Here is a 24,443-nt window from a genome sequence, read left to right as displayed (position 1 = left end):
ACACCAAAAGTTGATACATTTCAGAGTTTATCAAGCGGAAGCGTAAATAGTTACTTTATTACATGGGCGGCGAAGGCCCAGCACACACAAAGACAAACGGGAAACAGCGGAAGACTAGGGCGACGACCACAGGCGCTTGACGGCAGGCACGAGCTAGACGCCAAAGCCTACATCTTCCAGGAACTCCTCTTCTGGGTTTGGGAAAAATTGAGCAAGACTGAATACAACCACCGTAGTCAACAAGACACACGCATAAGTGCAGAATAAATGCAAGGGAGTACAAGGGGGTCATAATATAAAGGGTTAGGGTTTGCAGTAAACAGCATTAAAAGTCACTTAGTTGCTCAAAGCTACTTTGTAAACACGGTCCTAGAGCTATACAAGATTATTAATCAAGGCCGTGAACCCACATGAACCTGCCTTAACCCAAGGCCTACGATGATTCAGACCGAACTGGCAACCCGACCCTGGGTCCCAGCTCGTCCCAAGCCAACCCAGGCCAACCATTCCACATTTTAGTTGTTAAGCAGGTTTTAAGAATTAAAAACACTAACTTGGGTACATTGCTCGGCTTGCCCATAACCGAGGGCGCAGCTATTCGAATAGATTATACCCTGATCAGAGGTGTACATCTTTACCCACAAGACACATCTTCCTCACGTGTAACCACGTGCCACATACCACCACGGTATACGGACGGAAGACATGACATAGTTTCCAACCCATCCTAGCCATAAACAAGAGTACCGACCCAACCCCACCTACGGCCGGAACCCCCGGGACAGGTAGGCAGGACTGAGCCCCTAGCAGCAGGACACCGGCCCTGTGCCATGACATCTCGACTACCGGGCCGCAGCTCGTGTAGCCTTCATTTGCCCTAGAGATGTCCATCGACCCCCGACTTCGTCCATCTCCATCCGTGTACTTTTGTTTATAACCAGACTGAGCCACAAACTAAGCCTTACCCACTAGACATGTCGAAGTACGGTAGTGCTTTGCAACAGAGGCCCGAAGACTGGTCCTTATATGGCCGAGGTGCTACTGTCAAAACCATGCACCCCGAGCCCAGCCTAAAACCATTTTGAGGGTTTTGAATAGAGGGGGAGGTGTCAATCCAATTCCACAATAATCCAACCATTCCATAGTATCCAGGTGATATGAATATTCCCAAAGTCTAGAGTTGTAAAACCACCTAATGTTGCCTAATTAACCAGCGAAGCATCTACCTAAAATCATACTAGTGGTACCATGAGTAGAGTGTCCACTAGTTTGTGTTTTGTTTATTCTAGGGTGAACAAGGTAATAATAACAATAACAATAATAAGGTCATAACAAGGGTACATAGGCATGGCTAGATAAAACAGTGATAACGCGGGAATTTAAATAAAGCGATAATACAATAATTTAAATCAAAATAATTTTATAAACTAGGATTCAATATGTTCAAGGATGATGTGACTTGCCTTGCTCACTTTCCCAAACGTCGGCTTCAACCTCCACGAAGAGCGGATCTTCCGAAGCTGCAACGTCTACACGACCAACGGAAAATAAAAGGGCTTTTACTCTAATAAACTCCATATAACAAGCAGGAACAAAGCACAAAAATGGGTTCTTGACTTCTTAAGGAAAAATTAGAGACTTGAACGGTCCAATTCCGAGTTCAAATGGCCAAGTTATGGCCATTTGAAGTTTATATGCTCTTTAAATGAATATTTACGAATTTCTTCATTTAAATTTTAATTTAAAAAAAAGCTTTATTGCGTCAGCCGAGGGGAGGGGGCGCGCGGACTGGGTCCACGGGAGTGGGGCCCACGAGACAGCCTCACGGTCCACGGTGGACCGGGCGCACCCGGGCTCGCACCGGCCGGCGTCGTGGGCCCCACGCGTCAGCCGCACCCGAGGACGTGGGCGGCTGACGGCCGGGCCCCACGCGGCGGCCACTCGGCGCGGCCGGCGGGAGACGGCGCCCGCGCCCCTATGGTCGCCGGCGGCGGCCATAGGCACGGCGGAGCGGCGGCCGAGAGAGGGGAAGGGAAGGGGGAAAAGAGGCGGCGGTCCTCGGCTCACCCTAGGTCGACAGCGACGACGAAAAAGGCGGCCGGAGCGGAGGAAGGCGGCGGCGCGGCTCGGGTCAACGGGGTCGACGGCATTCCGGCGGTCCGCGGGCTCGGCGAGGGGGTGGACGGGGTCGACGGCGGTGCGGCGAAGCCGGAGGAGGCGACGCCGGGGCAGGAGACGGTCCCGGCGAGCGGAGAAGGCCAGCCGGAGGTCGTCGACGACGGAGGAGAGAGAGGGCGACGGCACGAACTCGATTCCGGTGGGGAGACGGTGCGGCAAGGGCGGAAACGGGCGAGGGAGGCGCGGGGAGGGTTTATATAGGGTTGGAAGGGGGAGAGGGCGGCCGGAGGGGAAGGAAACCGGCGCGGCGCTCTCGGGCTCCATCAATGGCGCCGGCGGGATTAGGGGAGGGTTTCCAAACGAATCCAAGGGAGAAAGGGAGGGAAATTTGGGGGGAAAGGGAGAGGGAATCACGGAGAATAATTCCCCCTATTGATTGCACGTGGGGAGGACGGGATGCGGCGGATTCGGCGGCGGCGGCGGCGCTTGGCGCGGGCGGAGCGGCGGGAGCGGCGGGAGGAAGGGGATGACGGGTGGGCCCCACCCGTCAGCGAGGGTGGCGGGCAGGCCCGCCCGTCAGCGGCGCGCGCGCGGGGAGAGGCCGGATGGGCCGCGAGGGGGAGAGGAGAGAGGGGGAGGGAGATGGGCCGGATTCGGCCCAAGAGAGGGAAGGGGGATTTTTAGGGTTTTTCTTTTTATAAAACCTTTTCAACTTTGTTTATTTCTTAATAATTACTATTTGTGCTCAGAAAATTCCACTAAAATTTATTTACACATTTTAGGCTTTTAGGAAATATACAAAAATCCTCTAAGCCTTATTTGACTTTTAACTTTGCACATTTTAATTGTTGGAGGCTTTCACACGGATTTTAATTATTCTAGGCATAATTTAGAGGATGTATTTTAGAGTCGTTTTGGGACGTGACACTATACCAGAGCCACCACATTCCGGGATGTTTCCCTGTGACATGTCTTTGATTATAAAATTTTCTGCATCATCAAAGCAGAAATCATCCATCACTTCGTTACGACCACCGACTTCCCCATGAAAAGTCCATATTTTGTGGCCCTCCTTAAATCCTTGCTCTACGATGTGCGACAATACTTCATTCGGATCTTGCAGCAAATTTCGTTCTTACACACTTTGCATGGGCAAAAAACGCTCCTCAAATTCTCCCTCACAGCATGTGCCTTTGCGACCTCAACAAATTTGGCTGCTTCCTTCAAGAACGTTGGATGAGCTCTTTTCTTGCTGTACATCCATGACCTACAATAAAGCTTGTCATTAATACATCCATGCCCGATGGTAAAAAAGAATGTATTTAAATTGGAGGGAACTAATCACATAGTAAATTAAAGTTTTACGGACTATTTAAACAGCCACACAACAATTTTAAGCATTAATAAAATATTGTCCATTTCTTACAAATGAAAAAAATCGTCCTTTTATCCGAATGAAAATAAATTTAATAGAGGCAAACCCAACTTTTCAATTTAGGTACTAAATACTTTTATAAACATGTAATGGAATCATTATGTATTTGCTAAAAAATAAGAAAAAAATAAAAAAGTAACTACAATATACCATTTATAAAAGTGCAAGTTTCTTCGTATTGCACCGATGAAAACTGACAAAAATGGCTGCAAATGAAGGAGGAGAACAAGCTCTACACCTTTTATATGGAACCCAATCAAAGATTTGAGATCGAAAACATTCTCCCATAATTTGTGGAGTTTTAGGAGAGAGAAATCACCGGCATGCCATTGCAACGGTCGGGCTGGGACTTGTATAGCTCCCTCACCATCGTAGGCGGTCGCCTAACGACCACACAGGATAAAAGGATTATCCCGTGCGGTTGTCTTAAGTGGACCGCACGGGATAATCGATTATCCTGTGCGGCCCACAGCTCGGCGCCGGGATCACCTGGTTCAAGGCAGAGCCACTTACGGCCCGCCTGGAACCTAAAGGGGCCGGCGTCCATGAAAATCGCATGTCTAGTAGTGAAACTTCACTCCCAGCACGTAAAATGAAGAAACGGTTAGCGCATGATTAGTCAAGTATTAGTTAAAATAAATTTTGAAATAGATTAATATGATATTTTGAAACAACTATTCTATGTAATATTTTATAAAAAATATACCATTTGGCAGTTCAGAAAAGCAAACGTGCGGAAATAAATGAGGTAGAAGTTGGGAAACGAGAGTTTAGAACGTAGCCTTATAGCCTGTTTGGTACAGCTCCAACTCCTAAATATAACTCCAGGAGTTGAGTCTGGAGTGGAGTTGTGGAGCTGCCAAAACCCAGCTCCACAACTCTAGTACATTTTGTGAGAGAGCTCCATCCAACTCCACTCCTAGTTTTGGTGGAGCTGAAACTGTTTGGCTAAGCTCCAGCTCCAGGAGGGGTGGAGCTGGAGCTGGAGCTGTGCCAAACAGGCCTAGATGCCATGCATGGGCAGCACCTAAGGCTCTCCATTTATAAACAGAGCAACTCAATCGCCCAAATATCTACCTATCAACTGGTCAGTTACGAAAAGTCCATATGGAAGACGTGGACAAATTACCAATTAAATATATGAAAAAGTACAAATTACCCCCTCCCCCCTTACGAACTATCGTGGTCGACCGAATTACCCCCTAAACTCAAAAACCAGACATCGTTCACCCTGAACTTTCAACACCGGACAAATTACCTCCCTCGATCCAATCCAGAGCGGTTTTATCATACGTGACGTACGCGTGGCAGTCTAGTCAGCATTTTATTTATAAAAAATGTGGGACCCACCTATCATACTCCTCTCTCACTCTTCCTCTCTCTTTCTCGCCGGTCGGCGGTAGGCAGGGGACGAGGAAGCGGCGGCGGCCGCTTCCACGACGAGGAAGAGTGAGAGAGGAGTATGACAGGTGGGTCCCACATTTTTTTTATAAATAAAATGCTGACTGGACTGCCACGCGTATGCTACAAAACTGCCCTGGATTGGATCGAGGAGGGTAATTTGTCCGGTATTAAAAGTTCAGGGTGAACGATATCTAGTTTTCTGGTTTAGGGGGTAATTCGGTCAACCGCGATAGTTCGGAGGGATAATTCGTATTTTTTGCTTAAATATAGCATCCACCTCCCACTAGACTGGCTGACTGGGGAACTCCCTTCTAACGCACCTTCTCCCAACCCCGCGCCTACACCCTAAGTGCATGCTTAATGAAAGGCTTGGTGGAGTCTGATATGGAACTTGTTATAAAAGTTAGCCGATATAGCGGAACGACGACTAACCTTCCTGATCGCTTCAATCATTGATCACCCAAGACACGCCAGATGACGACACAGGAACACACGATATTTGTTAATGAGGTTCAGCTGAAGCCTACATCCCCGGGGCTCTGATTATGGGCGCTCCTCCCCAACCAATATAGCTCCTAGCCGCTACGAGTCCATGGCCACACTGCCATCATATCCCTGCATGTCTACACTACATTGTAGTCGCCATGGTTACATTGTGGTGCCCCCCTCTCTATTTAAGAGAGTTGCCGGGTTACAGAGTCCGACTCTAACTCCACCCCCTAACACCTATTACAACTCCAAGCCCAACTGTAACCAAATAGGACTAGTATATTCGACACCTATTCTAACAAACTCCACCTTGGCGAATATACGCCACCTAGAAATAGTAGAATCACCATGCCGATCCACCTGTCCTCCAGACTTGGGTTGTCTTCTTTTGCAGCTTCACCGCAAGCCGCAAGACGAGTCTGCGCCAGACCCGCCGCCACCAAAAACAATTGCTATCCCAGCAACCGCTTCCTCCTGGACTCCACCTACAACAGTGCACCCTCGCAGCTTGTAAAGATGCGACTCCACCTTCTCTCCAGTCATCACAGTCATCTTGCCCTTCATGATCTCCATGGTCTTCCTATTCCGATTACCGCGGAATATTAACCCTTCTTCATGCAAGGTTTCAAGCGAAATCAGATTCCTCTTTTGCCCTGGTACATGCCTGACTCCCTGAAGAACATGTTCACCTCCATCTTCTAGCTTGATTTTGACTTCACCTACTCCCACGGCCGGATAACTTGTGTCATCGCCTAAGTAGACAAAACCAAACTCACCAGACTTGTATGAAGAGAACCACTCCTTCCTTGGCGTCACATGAAACGAGCTAGCTGAATCTAATATCCACGCTTCTGCATCCTTAGACTGTGCACTTGACATCGTGAGAAGATCACAACCATCGCTATCTGAGTCATTTGAAGAAGTCACTGTATTAGCCTTTGCTTTTCCCTTCAGTGTTGGACACTCCCTGCTTATATGCCCCCACTCATCACATCTGAAGCACTGCACCATCTTCTTCTTTTTGTTCTTCTTTACCTTATGCCCAGCATGATCTTCTTTGACTAGCAAACCCTCCGCTTGAGATGTTTCACCCTCTTTGTTCTTTCTCATCTGATCACGAGCCAGCAACGCAGAAGTGATATCTTTAGTTTTGATGGTCTCCTTGCCGTACGTCAAAGTAGTCACCACATGCTCATACGATTCAGGTAAAGAACACAAAAAAACTATGGCCTTGTCTTCATCGTCAACTTCCACATCCATCTTCACAAGATCTGTGACTAGTTGATTGAAAACGTTCACATGTACTGTCAGATCCGCCCCTTCCTGCATCTTTAGCCCATACAACTTCTACTTCAGATACAGTTTATTGGTTAGAATCTTGGACATAAACTGAGCTTCCAACTTTTCCCAAATTATCTTTGGTGAGGTCTCCACCATCACATGGTACATGACCTGATCTGAGAGACATAGCCTTATTGTCGCAGCCGCCTGCAACTGCATCTCCTCCCAATCGTCATCCTCCATCTTGGCCGGTTTGACACCCTTCAAAGCCTTTGAACCTCCTTGTTGAGCTAACAAATCTTTGACCCTAGTCTACCACAAGCCAAAATTTCCGGAGCCGTCAAACTTCACCAAATCAAATTTCATACCTGTCGGCGCCATCTTGCCAACCCACGACCTGACTGGTCTGTCGCCACCAGAATACTCGCCCTGCTCAGAACCGTCTGTATTCGTCTTCACAATCCCGTCTTGTGATCCGATCTCAGACATTCAATAGCAAACCGTGTTCGCTATAATCCGATGTGACCAATCTTCCACCCTCGATGTGCCTCTACTCCGCATGATCTCGTCGGCCTGGCTTGGTCGACCCATACGCGCGCACTTTGTCACGAGCCTCTGCACAGCAAGCCTATTGAGCCCCTTGTACCATGTTTGACCAATGTCCTGCCGAGCCGCCCAAAAATCGCTGCCGCTTTGTTGCTTTGGTTCGGCTCTCTCTTCGGCTGCCTATTTAAAGGGCAAGCAATACGAGTCTGATGCGATCACGAGTCCATATCCATACATAACTCTGAATCCGACTCCATAGCAACTGCGGTCGAGTCGGCCTTGTCCGACTCCGACAAGTCATTTTATCATCCAACTCCTCTACTCGATTTCTTTTTTGGCTCATCAATCTGTCAGACTCCCACGGTACAAAAGTTTCCATATGTATGAAGCATTAGTACTCAAGGGCGTGCCTACGTTATACTACCCGGTGTCATAGGACACCGGGTAGATTATTCAAATCCTATATAAATTACACTATATTAATTAATATATTAGTCAATAATTAGATAATTAGTATGTATTGGACCCCCGGTAATTTTTGTTCTGGGTTCGCCACTGTTGGTACTGCTGCCCCTTGATCCCTTGTGCACGCACGATATGCATGCCCTGCATGCTCATGTTCACGTGAATATGCTCAAGCCATGCACGAGTTCCAAAGCTGCAGCTTCCCTGCCCTTGTTTGCATGCAATTGCTCGATTTGGTTTTGCTTCTTGCCTTTGCTCGTTAGTCTTTGCACGCCATACGTATAAGACAGCACCTGTGCTATCTGTCCGTGCCTATGCACGCACCGCAGTCGCAGCCCTCGTGTTCACCGTCCATGACCCCGTCGTCCCGGCCCTCCACGTCCGCCGCGCCGCGCCACGCTCGCCGGTTTCGCCCTTTCATCACTGGCCTCCTGCCGCCGCGGATCCGCGATCACCACGTGCGTCGGGCGCGCCGTCCATGGCGCTACCCCTCAGATCTCTCCAGTCGCCTTCGGCCACGCCCGGCCCCGTCTTCCGGTCATTTTCCGCCATCGCCGGTCTGATCGCGAGCGAGGTCACCGCCTCCGCAACATCCTCGTTGTCGCCATCGATCTCATCGCCACGGCTGACGATCTCATGTCGATGCGTGATCCCCACCTCGTGTTTCCTCCTCCACATGTCTTCTTGATCTAATGCTGAAACCTTCTGCTCTGATACCACTTGTTATAAAAGTTAGCCGATATAGCGGAACGACGACTAACCTTCCCGATCGCTTCAATCATTGATCACCCAAGACACGCCAGATGACGACACAGGAACACACGATATTTGTTAACAAGGTTCAGCTGAAGCCTACATCCCCGGGGCTCTGATTATGGGTGCTCCTCCTCAACCAATATAGCTCCTAGCCACTACGAGTCCATGGCCACGCTGTCATCATCTCCCTGCGTGTCTACGCTACATTGTAGTCGCCATGGTTATATTGTGGTGCCCCCCTCTCTATTTAAGAGAGTTGCCGGGTTACAGAGTCCGACTCTAACTCCACCCCCTAACACCTTGTCGGTGACATGGGGCCGAGGGTATCGTGACTAGAGGCTTGGGTAGCCGCGGTCACCCACGTGCCCTGACCCCCACGGGGGGGGGTCGGGCCCGAGGGTGACGTGGCCACCCCTCCCTCTGTCTCCCCGAGGGGTCGGGCCGCTCCCGCTTCGGCCCCGAGGGCTGGGGCGCCCCGACCCCCTGTGGTTTTGGCACCACGTGTGTGGGTTAGGTGAGCACAGCGGCGCTCACCTAACCGCACTTATAGCGGATTGACGAGCGCGTCACGCCGCATTTAATGCGGCGCAGTGCGCGCTTATCCGGTCCGTGACCAGTCGCAGTGTGTGACCGGTCACAGACCGGTCAGATCGCGGGTTAGGTGGCAACAGGCGGCCTGTCACACGCCTCGCCCCGTCACGTCGAAATGATGATAGCCTCTAGGCACTCGTCCCTAGCCGGAGCCGGCGTGCTAGCTCCTGGAGTGGGTATGTCAGTCCCGGCCAGATTCATACCAGGCTTCATCGCAACCATTACAAGGAAGTCATTGTATGAAGAAGGGCAGACGTGTGGCATGCTAAACTGACACGTGGTAGACAAGAATGACTGGTTTGTGACTGGTCTGACGCCGGTCACGTCATCGGCAGACAACCGTGCTCCCACGTTGCATCTGCTTCCGGCGGAGTGGAGGTAGGTATGACCCATCCCATCGGAGGGTCATTCGGACAGCGGCCATTGCAAATCTCCACCCATTAATGAAGGAATGACAGGGCTATCCCCTGTGTCAGGCGAGTGACGGCGCAAGGCCTCACTCAAGGACAAGCTGTGATTTAGCTTCCAGGCGAAGGCGCGAGCCAAGTTTTGGTCAAGATAGGGTGGGTCCCCATCCAAAAGAAGAGTAGGTAAAAATGGTGCATGTGGTATCCCCTTGAGATATAAAAGGAGGACCTTGCCCACCGAAGCAAGGGGACGAGAAAAAAAAGGGAGAGACTCTCAGACGACTCTGAGAATACCTGAGCTCGTAGAGGAGAGAAAGAAGAAGAGTGGTTCTAGAGCCTGAACTCTCTTGCTCTCCGGCTCTCTGTAACTCTTTCACACACAGATCCACCAGAACACAGGAGTAGGGTATTACGCTTCTCAGCGGCCCGAACCTATCTACATCGCCCGTGTCTTGTGCATTTGCTCTCTCACGAACATTCCACAGATCGAGGGTGAAGAACCTCACTTAGCGCCCCCGGCCGAACCGGCAAAGGGGGGCATGCGCGGTCTCCCGGTGAGGAGCCCCACGCTCCGTCATCTGGCGCGCCAGGTAGGGGGCGCGTGTGTCTTTCTAAGCCCTCGTCCTCTTTCGTGTGCGCCAAGCTTCCCTCGCTCAGCCCAATGGCCGAACAGGCAGTGGCGCACAACCTCTCTCCGAGCGCTAGCGGTGACGACGGGGAGCAGAACCCGCGCCGTCGAGCTCGTACTCCACCGTCCCCCTCTCGCCGAAGTCTTGGGCGGGAGGAGGCGTTCGAGGAGGTCGAAAGATCCGCGACTTCACCGCCCACGGGCGATGGAGAAGGACGGCGAGACGGGGAGCGTCGCCTCCTCGTCTACGGCGATGGCAGCACGCCCCAGGGCGCGCTCCAGGCTGCGGGCGCGCTCCTGCGTCCCCCGCCCGTCGTCCCCGATCCAGAGACTCCAGCCCGACGTTGGCTGGATGACGTGGCCAACTTGGTCATGACGGCGCAGCAGCGCCTAGGCGCCGGCGGGCGGTCCTCCGCCACCAAGGCCTCTGGCGCTGCTACCGCCGGCTCCGTGTCGTCGAGGCGGAGGGCGCGGCGAGCGGCGGCCGTTACCCGCCGTTCGTCCGCCATTCCTTCGTCAACGCCTCCGACCCAAGAAGATGTGCGTGGGGGGCCAGATGCCCACCTCAATATCGAGCGCCGGCGCAATGGTCGTCGTGCTGCCCACGCAACGGAGGGCGCTTCCTCATCTGGAGCGCCACTTCGGTCCGGGCACGGGGGCCAGGCCCCCGTGTCCCCGGTTGGCGGTGCCGGCTGTCGAGCCTTTGTGGCGAGCCTTCGAAACGTCCGTTGGCCCCTAAGGTTCCGGCCTACCATCACCGAAAAATACGACGGAAGCGTTAACCCCGCCGAGTTTCTCCAGATCTACACGACTGGGATCGAAGCCGCCGGGGGTGACGACAGGGTCATGGCGAATTTCTTCCCCATGGCCCTGAAAGGTCAGGCGCGGGGTTGGCTAATGAACTTGCCACCCGCATCGGTCCACTCTTGGGAGGATTTGTGCCAGCAGTTCACCATGAACTCCAGGGCACATATCCGCGCCCAGGTGAAGAAGCGGACTTGCATGCGGGACAGCGAAGGGACGATGAGTCTCTTCGCTCGTACATTCAACGGTTCTGTCAAGTCCGCAACACCATACCATGCATCCCCGCACACGCGGTGATATACGCGTTCAGGGGGGCGTGCGGCACAACCGCATGCTCGAGAAGATCGCCTCCATGGAGCCCCAGACCACCGCGGAGCTTTTTTAGCTCGCGGACCGTGTGGCTCGCAAGGAGGAGGCCTGGACCTGGAACTCCTCCGGTTCCGGTGTGGCAGCTTCGGCCGCCCCTGGGTCCGCCGCTCGGTCAGGGCGGCGGGACAGGAGGAGGAAGAAGAGGTCGGCCCATTCCGACGACGAGGGTCACGTCCTCGCCGTCGAGGGCGCTTCGCGGGCCACCCGAAAGGGGAGGCCTGCGAGCGACAAAAAGAAGGAGGCCGGCGCTCCCAGCAGGGAGCGCCCGACTGGCAAGTGGTGCACTGTGCACAACACCTCCCTCCACGACCTCGCGGACTGCCGCGCAGTCAAAAGTTTGGCTGAGCGGATGAGGAAGTGGGAGGAGGAGAGGAGGCAGGAGCGCCGTGAGGGCAAGGCCCCGGCGGCTCCCGCCGGCAACCGGCGAGGTGAGGCCAAGCAGAAGGCCACCGCCGGGGACGTCGACGATGGCGACGATGACCTGGGGTTCCAGGAGCCTGAGGCCACCGTCGCCACCGTCGATGGGGGAGCGTGCGCTCACGCTTCTCGCCGGAGCCTCAAGGCCAAGAAGCGAGAGCTTCTGGCCGCGGCCCCTACCCATGAGGCGACGCGGCGGGCGTGGTGGTCGGAGGTTGCCCTCACCTTCGACCAGACCGACCACCCGCCGTGCGTTGCCCGGGGAGTACAGATCGCGATGGTGGTTTTCCCCACTGTTTGCAACGTGAAGTTGGGGCGTGTCCTCATACACGGGGGTGCAGCCCTCAACATCCTTTCCCCCGCAGCCTTTGACGCCATCAAGGCCCTGGGGATGGTGCTCCGGCCGTCCCAGCCGATCATCGATGTGACGCCGGGGCACACTTGGCCGCTAGGTCATATCGACCTCCCGGTCACCTTCGGTGGTTCCGCCAACTTCCGCACGGAGCGGGTGAACTTCGATGTGGCGGACCTCAGTCTGCCCTACAACGCGGTCCTGGGGAGGCCCGCGTTGGTGAAGTTCATGGCGGCGGTCCACTACGCCTATCTCCAGATGAAGATGCCGGGTCCCGGTGGCCCCATCTCCGTCCATGGCGACCACAAAGTCGCGCTCGCTTGTATGGAGCAGCGCGCGGACCACCTCGCCGCGGCGTCCAAGCCCGAGGGTGGCGACGAGAGGCTCAGCACCTCCGTCCCTGCCGCCCCGAGGCAGCGGATGATCACGTGTGACGAGGTCCCGGTCAAGGAGGTTGCCCTGGGCGACGGCCCGTCCAAGACCACACGAATCGGTGGTCTTCTAGACGACAAATAGGAAGACGCGCTCGTCTCCTTCCTGCGGGCAAACGCCGATGTCTTCGCCTGGAGACCGGCGGACATGCCCGGGGTCCCCAGGGAGGTGATTGAGCACCGTCTCGCCGTGCGGCCGGGCGCAAGGCCGGTCCGGCAGAAAGTGCGGCGGCAGGCCCCGAAACGTCAAGCCTTCATCCGTGAGGAGGTGGCGCGACTTCTGGAGGCCGGATTCATCCGTGAGGTCATCCATCCGAAGTGGCTGGCGAACCCGGTCGTCGTTCCCAAGGCGAACGGCAAGCTTCGGATGTGCATCGACTACACCGACCTTAACAAGGCATGTCCTAAGGACCCTTACCCCCTGCCTCGCATAGATCAGATTGTCGACTCCACCGCGGGGTGTGACCTTTTGTGTTTTCTAGATGCATACTCTGGTTATCATCAGATTCGCATGGCTAGGGAGGATGAGGAAAACACTGCATTCATTACCCCCATAGGAACTTATTGTTATATGACAATGCCTTTCGGGTTAAAGAATGCAGGTCCTACTTTTCAACGTACTACTCGAATTTCTTTGGGTAACCAAATAGAACGTAATGTTGAGGCGTATGTTGATGACTTGGTTGTGAAGACACGCAACCAAGAGACCTTACTCTCGGATCTAGCGGAAACTTTCGAAAGTCTCCGCTCCGCCCGCATAAAGCTGAACCGCGATAAGTGTGTGTTCGGCGTGCCTGCGAGCAAGCTTCTCGGGTTCTTGGTCTCTGCCCGAGGCATCGAGGCCAACCCCGAGAAGATACGAGCTATAGAGCGGATGCGGCCCCCAGCAAGCTTAGGGACGTGCAATGCGTCACCGGCTGCATGACTGCCCTAAGTCGGTTCATATCGAGGCTGGGAGAGAAGGCGCTACCCCTATTTAAGCTCCTCAAACACTCCGGGCCGTTTACCTAGACGGAGGAGGCTGAGCGGGCCTTCACTCAGTTGAAGGCGTACCTCAGTTCTCCCCCAGTCCTGGTCGCCCCGGAGCCAGATGAGCTGTTGCTACTCTACTTGGCGGCAACCCCGCAGGTGGTCAGCGCGGCGTTGGTAGTGGAGTGCGACGAGGACAACCCTCACTCCGCGCATCCCCACCCTGTGTCGACTCGACCCGGGAGAGAGCAGGGAGGAGAGGCCCCCGAGCCGAACAGCGGCCCGAGGCCCCCGACGGCCGGAGCAGGCCCTCCGCCCGCTTGTCCGACGGTGCCAGGCGCCCCCGACCCCCAGGATGGCCTCGGGGCCACTGCGGGAAGGCCGCGCCTGTCGCCCTCTGACCCCGAGGTCGTCGGCCCAAAAGTCGAGTGCGCCCCTGGTGGCCTCTCGGACGAAGAGCGCCCCGGAGATGTGGCCCCTGGCGAAGAGGATCGGCCCCGCCGAAAGGTGCAGCGGCCCGTCTACTTCATTAGTGAGGCCCTCCGGGACGCCAAGACCCGATACCCTCAGGCCCAGAAGATGCTTTATGCTATTCTGATGGCCTCAAGGAAATTGCGCCATTATTTCCAGGCGCATCGGGTCACGGTGGTTACATCTTACCCCCTCGGCCAAATCTTGCATAACCGAGAGGGTACTGGACGGGTGGTGAAATGGGCAATCGAACTCTCTGAGTTCGATTTGCACTTTGAACCACACCACGCGATCAAGAGCCAGGCCCTCGCTGACTTTGTGGCAGAGTGGACCCCAGCTCCTGAGCCCGTCTCCGTCCCCGAGGCCAGCTCGGACCCCTCGCAGCTGCCTCACACCGCCTACTGGGTGATGCAGTCCGACGGCTCCCTGTCTCTTCAGGGCGCCGGTGCGGGGGTCACGTTGACCTCGCCGAGCGGAGACGTCCTCAGATACATGGTTCGCCTCGACTTTCGGGCAACCAATAATATGGCGGAGTACGAGGGACTCCTTGCGGGACTTAGGGTGGCAGCTGGACTGGGGATCCGCCGCCTCCTGGTGTTAGGCGACTCCCAGCTGGTCGTTAACCAGGTCTGTAAGGAGTACCGGTGCTCTGACCCGCAGATGGACGCTTACGTGCGCCAGGTGCGGCGTATGAAGCGCCATTTCGACGGGATAGAGCTTCGGCACGTGCCCAGACGGGATAACGCGGTCGCCGATGAACTCTCAAGGCTCGCTTCCTCGCGAGCCCAGACCCCACCGGGCGCCTTTGAAGAAAGGCTTGCCCAGCCGTCGGCGCGACCCGACCCCCTAGGGGAGACGGATGCGCCTGAACGGCCCCCGTGGCCCGTCGGAGTCCAGGCCTCGGGACCCGAGGGGAGCGCTCCCAGCTCCCTTAGATTGATTGCTTGGATCGCTGAGATCCAGGCGTACCTCGCAGATAAGACTCTACCCGAGGACCGCGAAGGGAGTGAACGCGTCCAGCGCATCTCCAAGCGCTACGTGCTGGTGGAAGGGACCCTTTATCGGCGCGCGGCTAACGGAGTCCTCCTGAAGTGCATTCCTCGGGAACAAGGCGTCGAGCTTCTTGCCGATGTCCATGAAGGCGAGTGCGGAGCCCACTCCGCCTCACGCACCTTGGTTGGCAAGGCCTTTCGCTAGGGTTTCTATTGGCCGACGGCTCTCAACGATGCGGTCGACCTGGTCCGGCGGTGCAGGGCGTGCCAGTTCCACGCCAGGCAAACCCATCAGCCGGCCCAGGCCCTGCAGACCATACCTCTTTCGTGGCCGTTTGTTGTCTGGGGGCTCGATATCCTGGGTCCGTTTAGGCGGGCCCCGGGCGGGTTCGAGTATCTGTATGTCGCTGTCGACAAGTTCACTAAGTGGCCCGAGGCTTATCCGGTCGTCAAGATCGATAAGCACTCCGCGCTAAAATTCATCAGGGGCATCACTGCTCGGTTTGGGGTGCCTAACCATATCATTACGGATAACGGCACCCAGTTCACTAGTGAGCTCTTCGGTGACTACTGCGAAGACATGGGCATCAAGCTCTGCTTCGCCTCCCCCGCCCACCCCAGAAGCAATGGCCAAGTGTAGCGCGCCAACGCGGAAATCCTCAAAGGCCTCAAAACCAAGACCTTCAACATCCTCAAGAAGCACGGCGACTCGTGGATCGAGGAGCTGCCAGCAGTGCTCTAGGCAAACCGAACCACGCCAAGCCGAGCAACCGGGGAAACGCCTTTCTTCCTCGTCTACGGCGCGGAGGCGGTCCTCCCATCTGAGCTCACCCTGAGGTCCCCTCGGGCCACCATGTACTGCGAGGCTGATCAAGATCAGCTTCGCAGAGACGACCTCGACTACTTGGAAGAGCGAAGGCGGCGCGCGGCCCTCCGAGCCGCGCGCTACCAGCAGAGCCTGCGGCGCTACCATCAGCGCCACGTCCGAGCCCGATCACTCTGCGTCGACGACCTCGTCCTACGCCGCGTCCAAACGCGTGCTGGACTGAGCAAGCTCTCACCAATGCGGGAGGGTCCGTATCGAGTGATCGGCGTCCCCCGGCCGGGCTCCGTTCGGCTGGCCACGGGCGACGGCACAGAGCTGCCTAACCCATGGAACATCGAACACCTTCGTCGCTTCTACCCCTAGTGGGGGTCGGGTGTCAGGTCTCGGGCTCAGGCCAACCCCGCACCCCCCCGGGCGTGCAGGGTTGGCCGGGGGCTACCACATGCATATACTTATCTTTTTTCTCTTCCGTATTTCAATAAAAGCTTTTTCGATTTCCTAAGGACTGTGTCTGTGCCATTGTTTCCTTTTGAAGAATCTTGGCTTGAATTAGCACGCTCGTGCTCGATCCTGCCCTCGGTGTCCCGGGCCGGCTAAAATCGCCAAAAGGGGCCCAGAACCGAGCCGTGCCCCGGGGCGTGGTGAACTCCGGGGGGGAATTGGCAAAGGCCCACAATCGGGTCATCCATAACCCTCGGTCACCACGCTCCCGGCTTGGACAGTCTCGACACGTGGATCTCCCCAGGCACTAGCCCCGACCCGCGCCGTTTGAGGCTGGGACCTGGGCACGAGCCCTTGTTCAAGCCAAGACACAGAAGGACCGCGGCACAGACCATCCTCGTCTCATACACACAACAAACAGAATTGACACAGAAATTTCCTCTTTATTTGATTGCAGATTAAATTAGTCTATACAAGAAGGGGGCCCGAAGGCCTCGGAAGAGGAAAGAAAAAACTATTAAGATAGACGGGGGCCTGGGGGCTCACTCCGACGCGCCCGGGTCGCCGGCCTCGTCGTCGCTGTCGTCCACACCGTCGTCACCGCCCTCCTCGTCAGAGTCGAGGGCGAACGCGAGCCGAGGGGCCGTACCCTCGAAGCTGTGGACGATGTGGTCGGCGGCGTCCCGGACCCGCGCGCGCGTGCCGTCCTCGGTTCCGGGAGGGAACTCTTCCAGCGTTGCCCACGGGGAGAAGTCAGGGTCCCTGGCCTGGTAACTTGCCAGTACGAGCTCCACCGCCCCCCGGGCGAGATCCCTCGAGGATGACTTGATCGTCTCCTCGAGCTCCTCGGGGAGCCGCTTGAGGACCCCGGCCATCTCTGAGAGGCGCTGGGCGAGGCCCCCCTGGTTGGCGGCGTACTTCGCGGTTCGGCCGCCCCAGAGACCCGCTTGCCGCCCGGCGTGGTATAGACGGGAGACGGCGTCCCGAAGCATGCCGGGCCCCACCTCGCTCGCCAAGCGGAGGGCCTCGACCTCCCCTGCGGACGAGTCCAGCGCGCCCTGCAGCTTGGCGATGGTGTGTTCGGCGGCTGCGAGGAGGGCGGCTGGGTCGCCATGGCCCGCGGCCGCCCCGCCGCTGTGCGCTCTCGCGTCCAACTCCTTCGCTCGCTCCTCGAGCTCAGCGGCACGCTGATCCAGTGCGGCCCTCTCGGCGCGGGCGCTTTCCAGATCGCGGCGCGCTTACTCCTCCCGCGCTGCCACGCGGAGGGACTGTCCGCCAGCCGCTGCGCCGCGGCCTCGGCCTCCTCGAGAGCTCGCTCCCGCTCGGTGAGCGCGTCCTCGCGGAGGCGGAGTGCGGACTCCTCTTCGGCGCAGGCGGCCTCGTGCGCCGCCAGTGTTGCCTCCCGGGTGGCGACGGCGGCCTCGCGGTCCGCCAGGTCCCTCTCCTTCGCGCGGGCGCGCTCCTCCAGCACCGTGGCGCGAGCCTCAAGGGCCTCTTCGCGCTGCCGGGACGCCGCCTCGATCTCCGCTGCCCGCCGTTCCCGGGCAGCGACGGCGTCAAGGACTCCCCGGGTGGCGTCGAGCTTCTTCTCTAGCTCCGCCGCCCGACTCCCGTATTGGAGGCGGAGGTCGTCCCGCACCTCGTCGAGCACGGCGGTGGCGATGAGGGCAGTCTCCCACTCCTCCTCCACCTCCCTGGCGATCTCCGCCAGGTCCCTGCGACGGGCCTCGAGCTCGGAAGCGTGCCGGCGGTGTGCCTTGCGGCCCGCCTCCACCATGGCCTCCACCGAGCGCCGCCCCTCCTCGACGCGCGCCCACGCCGCGTCGAGCTCCGCCCGCTCCGCCTGCAGGACCTCCATCTGGGCACTTAACCCGTCTAACACCGTAGTATTCGCGGCGGCCAAGGCCTGCAGAAGGGGCTCTGCGCTCGGTGGGGCAGCGGAAGGCAGAGGGGAGAGCCGTCTCGGTGAGGGTGCCGCACGGCTCGGCCCGCCGATCGACGTGCCGGACGCGGTGTACTCCCAGGTGCCCCGGGCGCGCCGTTGGAGCGGCGCGATCCGGCGACGAAGGTAGTCGCCGAACACCATGGCCCCCGTAAGCCCCTGGGATCGCAGACCCGCCAGGCGGTCAAGAATGGCGTCGTAGCCGTCTCCCAGATCTACCGTCGCCCGCCAGCTGGAGGCCTGCGCCGGGGGCTGGCTCGGAAGTCGGAGGCGCGCTTCGTCGGCGAGGAGGGTGTAGAACCAATCGCTCTTCCAGTCGTCCCACTTTTTGCGGAGGACGCAGGGAATGTAGCGGTTCAGCACCTGCCCCCGCGGCTGGAAGTAGCAGCCACCGACTACCGACGGCGGCGACACCGGCTGTACGGTGAAGAACCACCGGAACAGCCGGAGAGATGGGCGCACCCCGATGAACATCTCGCACAGGTGCGCGAAGATGGCCAACGTCATTACCGCGTTGGGGGTGAGGTGCGCCATCTGGAGATCATAAAACTCCAGAATATCCATGAAAAAAGAAGAGAATGGCGGGACCAGCCCTGCCATTGCGAAAGAGAGGAAGAAGACGGACCGCCCCGGGTAGTGTGGCGCCGGGCGTCCCTCACCCAGCGCGACCACCTCCCGGCCGGTGACAGATTCCGGCATGAATCGGCGCGGCAGCCCGGCCTGCCTCTCGCTCACGATGCGGGAAGGCGGCAGCACGCTACCGTCGAGCGGTGCGGAGCCCCGTGCCATGATGCCGGCGGAGGAGGAGCTTGAGAGCGAGTGAGTGCGGCAAGGGTAGGGCACAGGAAACGAAGAGTTAGTGCTCAAGTGGCGAAGGCAAGGGGAAGAATGGCGAGAGGAAGGAAGCAAATCTCTTCCTCGGCGTCTTTATACCCTTGCCAACGCTATTCCCGGCTCCTCGTTTCCCGCGCCCACTACCTCGCCCCCTGGTTTCTCGCGCCCACGCCTCCACTAACCCAACTCGCCCGTTTGCGGCACACGAGACGGATGTGCGGCCGTAGCAGTTGAGATGGGACAGATCAAGCGCGCATTAACCATGCTCGCCAGACGCGAAAAGCGCCATCATCACGTCTCCAGGCGAAACGAACCGGCTCGTCCCGATTCGCGCACTGCTCGAGTAATGTAGCGGTCTTAAAGAGGCCGCTCATTATTGTCGGTCGGTTTTCCCTTGCCGATGCGCGCAACTTGCGACCGCTGGGTTCCTGCCCGCCTGTAGGGACCTGCCCCACCTGTCACCGGGCCTAAGGAGTGGCGTCACGTCCGAGCGCTTCCCTCGAAGGGGGCAATCGCCCTGGCGTAACGCCGGGGGCTACTGTCGGTGACATGGGGCCGAGGGTATCGTGACTAGAGGCTTGGGTAGCCGCGGTCACCCACGTGGCCTGACCCCCTCGGGGGGGTCAGGCCCGAGGGTGACGTGGCCACACCTCCCTCTGTCTCCCCGAGGGGTCGGGCCGCTCCCGCTTCGGCCCCGAGGGCTGGGGCGCCCCGACCCCCTGTGGTTTTGGCACCACGTGTGTGGGTTAGGTGAGCACAGCGGCGCTCACCTAACCGCACTTATAGCGGATTGACGAGCGCGTCACGCCGCATTTAATGCGGCGCAGTGCGCGCTTATCCGGTCCGTGACCAGTTGCAGTGTGTAACCGGTCACAGACCGGTCAGATCGCGGGTTAGGTGGCAACAGGCGGCCTGTCACACGCCTCGCCCCGTCCCGTCGAAATGATGAGAGCCTCCAGGCACTCGTCTCTAGCCGGAGCTGGCGTGCTAGCTCCTGGAGTGGGTATGTCAGTCCCGGCCAGATTCATACCAGGCTTCATCGCAACCATTACAAGGAAGTAATTGTATGAAGAAGGGCAGACGTGTGGCATGCTAAACTGACACGTGGTAGACAAGAATGACCGGTTTGTGACTGGTCTGACGCCGGTCACGTCATCGGCAGACAACCGTGCTCCCACATTGCATCTGCTTCCGGCGGAGTGGAGGTAGGTATGACCCATCCCATCGGAGGGTCATTCGGACAGCGGCCATTGCAAATCTCCACCCATTAATGAAGGAATGACAGGGCTATCCCCTGTGTCAGGCGAGTGACGGCGCAAGGCCTCACTCAAGGACAAGCTGTGATTTAGCTTCCAGGCGAAGGCGCGAGCCAAGTTTTGGTCAAGATAGGGTGGGTTCCCATCCAAAAGAAGAGTAGGTAAAAATGGTGCATGTGGTATCCCCTTGAGATATAAAAGGAGGACCTTGCCCACCGAAGCAAGGGGACGAGAAAAAAAAGGGAGAGACTCTCAGACGACTCTGAGAATACCTGAGCTCGTAGAGGAGAGAAAGAGGAAGAGGGGTTCTAAAGCCTGAACTCTCTTGCTCTCCGGCTCTCTGTAACTCTTTCACACACAGATCCACCAGAACACAGGAGTAGGGTATTACGCTTCTCAGCGGCCCGAACCTATCTACATCGCCCGTGTCTTGTGCATTTGCTCTCTCGCGAACATTCCACAGATCGAGGGTGAAGAACCTCACTTAGCGCCCCCGGCCGAACCGGCAAAGGGGGGCCTGCGCGGTCTCCCGGTGAGGAGCCCCACGCTCCGTCACACCTATTACAGCTCCAAGTCCAACTGTAACCAAATAGGACTAGTGTATTCGACACCTATTCTAACAGAACTAGAGATGGAGTATATGGATGTACAAATCACGAAGCTTGACGAGCAGGATGCAAATAATTTAAATTTCACCCCAATTTTCCCTCGTGGAATATGACATTAAGGAAATCCATTCATTTTATTATGGAAACCTCCCGATTAATATTACAAGATGACCTCCTTAGAGAAACGCACAACATCCATCACACACTTGATCAATGAACTTATTACAATACTGAAATACTGCATGGAACTAATAAATGAAGAAATAAACATTTCCTTTCTGAGAACTAAACCCAAAAGCTATGGAATCTCAGCAATGATCATCTAGCACTGTGGCAAGTCCGATGGTGGTGGCGGTAACGATGTCTCCTGCGTTGGACCGTTCTGAACCTCAAACACCATGCCAAGCCCGAACTCTAGATGAGCATCGAAGTGGCAGTGCATGAACCAAACCCCTGCATCAAACACACAAATGTCAAATTTGATTTCACAATAGTCAAGTCAACGAAATGATCAGAAGAAAAGAAATTCTGGGTTGTAGCTAGTTACGGGTCATCTTCCCTATGATAACTAAAAACGTGCAATTTTAGATGTCGACAGTCTTTGGAATTCACCGTTGACTATTATCAAAAACACAAACTCTGATAAAAATCGTATATTGTGACATATTTTCAAGCAAAAATTACTGCAATCATCTGCATATGCGTATAATTTAAACTGTTTGAATATTTACATTGAAAGTTTTAACGAGACATTAATTTGGCATTACCACGCGTGTGATACACTTATAATTATAATTAATAGTACTCCCTCTATTCCATAATATAAAGTTTTAAAAACTAATATTTCACTAATAATTATAACCATATGAAAGTAAATTCAAATTTTAATCTATAATATTATTTTCAGCAAATAAAATTTAGTTCATATTATATTGATTGTTGATCGTGCTTTAAAAGTTGAATCTTGAACCACATGTGTGTCTTATATGATGGGATGGAGAGAGTATATGATTTTGTGCAAATATATACCTGGGTTGTCTGCAACGAAGCGGATGACGGCCCAGCCGCCGGTGGGGACGGCGACGGTGTTGCGCTCCTGCGGATCGACGAGGTTGAACTTGGCCGGGTCCGTCGTCTCGTTGTAGTTGCCGAAGCCCTGTGCGAGGACGAAGAAGTTGAAGCCATGGAGGTGCATCGGGTGGCTCTCCTTGGACACCAGCCTCGTGTTCTGCAGCACCATCTGCACCGTCGAGTTGTACTTGAGCGTCTTCACCTTGGTCGACTTGAACGTGTGCTTCAGCGTCGCGTTATCGTCCGATGCGTCAGCGGTGTAGTCGAAGACGATCGGCGGCGTGTCGGGGAAGTCGCGGGTGTAGACGCCGTCGATGGAGCCCTTGTACATGGCCTCGAGCATGGAGGTTGTGTTCGGGAGGATGAAGGAGGCGTTGTTCATGCTCGACGCGAAGATGGTCCCTTTGTCGTCTGGCATGCACATCGTCTGCTCCGGTCCGCAGAAGGTGTCTCCCATGGAGACGGTGACGAACATGTGGGTGTCGACGGCGAGCGGCACACGGTTCGGCACCAGCGCCGTCATATTGGAGAGAAACCGGTGCGCGGTGGCCGTGTCGTTGTACTCCGGCATGTCCGGCACCATGGGTGGCGAGGTCGCCGGGCCGCCGCCGTACTCGACGATGGCCGTGCTGTTGGTCAGGCTGTACAGAAAACTTGGGTCGGCAGCATTAACGGCGCTGTTGTACGGGATGACCGCCATGTAGTAGCGCCCTCCGACGGCCGCGGCGACGCCGGCGTCCGGTACCAGGAGCGCGTCCACCGTCTGCCCCGGCGAGATGACCACCACGTCGGTCTTGTACGGCTTGGTGTAGCACGCGTCGGCGGCCACCACGTTGAAGCTGTGGTTGGCCACCTTGAAGAAGAGCGGCGTGTTGAGCGCAGCGTTGATGATCCGGAGCATGTACGTCTTGTTCTGCTTCAGCTCGAACTTGTGCGTTTCTGCCAGCAAAAAAAAACACATCAAAATTCATCCAAGACACATCTCGATTGCCATGAATATTGCATGTGATCGATCAGCAACTTACGGTTGGGGGCAGAGCAGTTGTAGAAATCGCCGGGCTTGCCGTTGATGGTGTACGCGTCGGCGTGGGGCGCCGGATTGCCAGTAACGAGGGAGCGCTGCTGCAGGTCGTACACGTTCGTCTTCCACCACTCACCGAGGATGACCACCACCTCCTCATCGGGCACGGGGAACGGGTAGGCCTTGGCGCCGCCGCGAGGTTTGATGATGAGCGCGCCATAGACGGTGGCGCGGAGGAAGGAAAAATGGGAGTGCCACCACAGCGTGCCCTCCTGCCCGGTGACGTTGAACCGGTAAGTGTAGTTGCCTCCGGGACGGACCGGACACTGCGTGACCATAGCCGGTCCATCCGCCCATGGCGTACCGCGCTGGAAGATACCATGCCTGCATCCAAGACACAATTGATGATAATCCTTCGTTCACCGTGGATGAACGTAGATATTAATTTTACCGTTCTTGAGAAGATAAAATATTACCAGTGGATGGTCATGTTGTAGGGTGACTCGTTGACCATATGAACAACCACCGTGTCGCCCTCAGTGGCAACGATCGTCGGGCCGGGGAGCTGACCATTCACTGCAGTTATGATCATTTCCTGCTGGCATAGCTGACTAATGGAGAGGTTACCTACCTGCTCAGTTCAAAAATGTAAGATTAAGACATGGTTTAGTTCGATCACCTTTGACAAGTAACCCCTCCTTGAACACAAATGAAGTTCTACTCCCTCCGGTCAAAAGAATATATTTTTTTTTCTTGTGCAATTTTGCACCCATTTTTTTTATCGTAACAACTAACGAGTACATAAAATCTAATATGTTAATGTGAAGAATCTTGTCACACCAGTTTTGCAGTTTCAAACTAAAATTCTTAAACATATTAATAATAGTCCATATTTGGAAACTGCAGGAAATAGTATTAAAATTTATGTATTTGATTCCAGGAGAGTTTTTTTTATGCCATGTCTACGTCTTGAGCCAAAAGCCCTATCTCATGAATTAAAGATAACAGTGTTCATGCATGTTGCGATATATATGCGATAAAATAGAAGAAAAAAAACTGCATGCATAAATGGAAGTATATGAAAACTAGATAGAATATTACATTGAAAGTGTACTCCACAACAGCAGCTTGAGCAACGGAAGCAACCAAAGCAAGCGCAAATGGAAGAAGAAGAAGCGACCATGATCTCGCCATATTATCCTTAACTATTTGTGTACCAAATGGATGTTCGAGATGGACAGGTGACTTCATTTGATTTTGGATGAAGTAAATTATGGTTCAAGATGAACTATTTATAGAGATGTTGGGGCTGACTGGTTCAATCATCAAGGAAGACAATTAAACAGACTTGAAATTTCATGCTTAACTACAGAGAAAGAAGACGTGCTTAGATTCTTTTCTGCTGCTTCAGAAGTTTTATTTCTCTGCAAGTAATTATGGAGGCAGTTAAAAATTCCTATATATTCCTTCCCAAGCTTAGCTTTACTTGCTAGCTAGTTACGCACATGCTTATGTTGCT

At 55.5% G+C, this 24,443-nt stretch overlaps 1 protein-coding gene and 1 pseudogene across 1 annotated transcript; both read right to left on the bottom strand.

Moving 5' to 3' along the window:
* Window positions 1-5,842: 5,842 nt before the first annotated feature.
* On the bottom strand, window positions 5,843-7,216 carry LOC136354521 (uncharacterized; annotated as a pseudogene).
* Window positions 7,217-20,949: 13,733 nt separating this feature from the next.
* Window positions 20,950-24,189, bottom strand: LOC4351915 (laccase-24-like). Its single transcript, NM_001423451.1, has 5 exons — window positions 24,026-24,189; window positions 23,401-23,555; window positions 22,929-23,308; window positions 21,862-22,842; window positions 20,950-21,285 (listed from the first exon to the last, which is right to left on the bottom strand). Exons 1-5 carry the CDS (start codon window positions 24,173-24,175, stop codon window positions 21,155-21,157), a joined length of 1,797 nt encoding a protein of 598 aa, NP_001410380.1. The 5' UTR covers window positions 24,176-24,189; the 3' UTR covers window positions 20,950-21,154.
* Window positions 24,190-24,443: the final 254 nt, after the last annotated feature.

Source organism: Oryza sativa, chromosome 12, assembly GCF_034140825.1.
Source record: "Oryza sativa Japonica Group chromosome 12, ASM3414082v1".
Classification (NCBI taxonomy): domain Eukaryota; kingdom Viridiplantae; phylum Streptophyta; class Magnoliopsida; order Poales; family Poaceae; genus Oryza; species Oryza sativa.
This window is presented reverse-complemented; position numbering and strand designations above follow the sequence as displayed.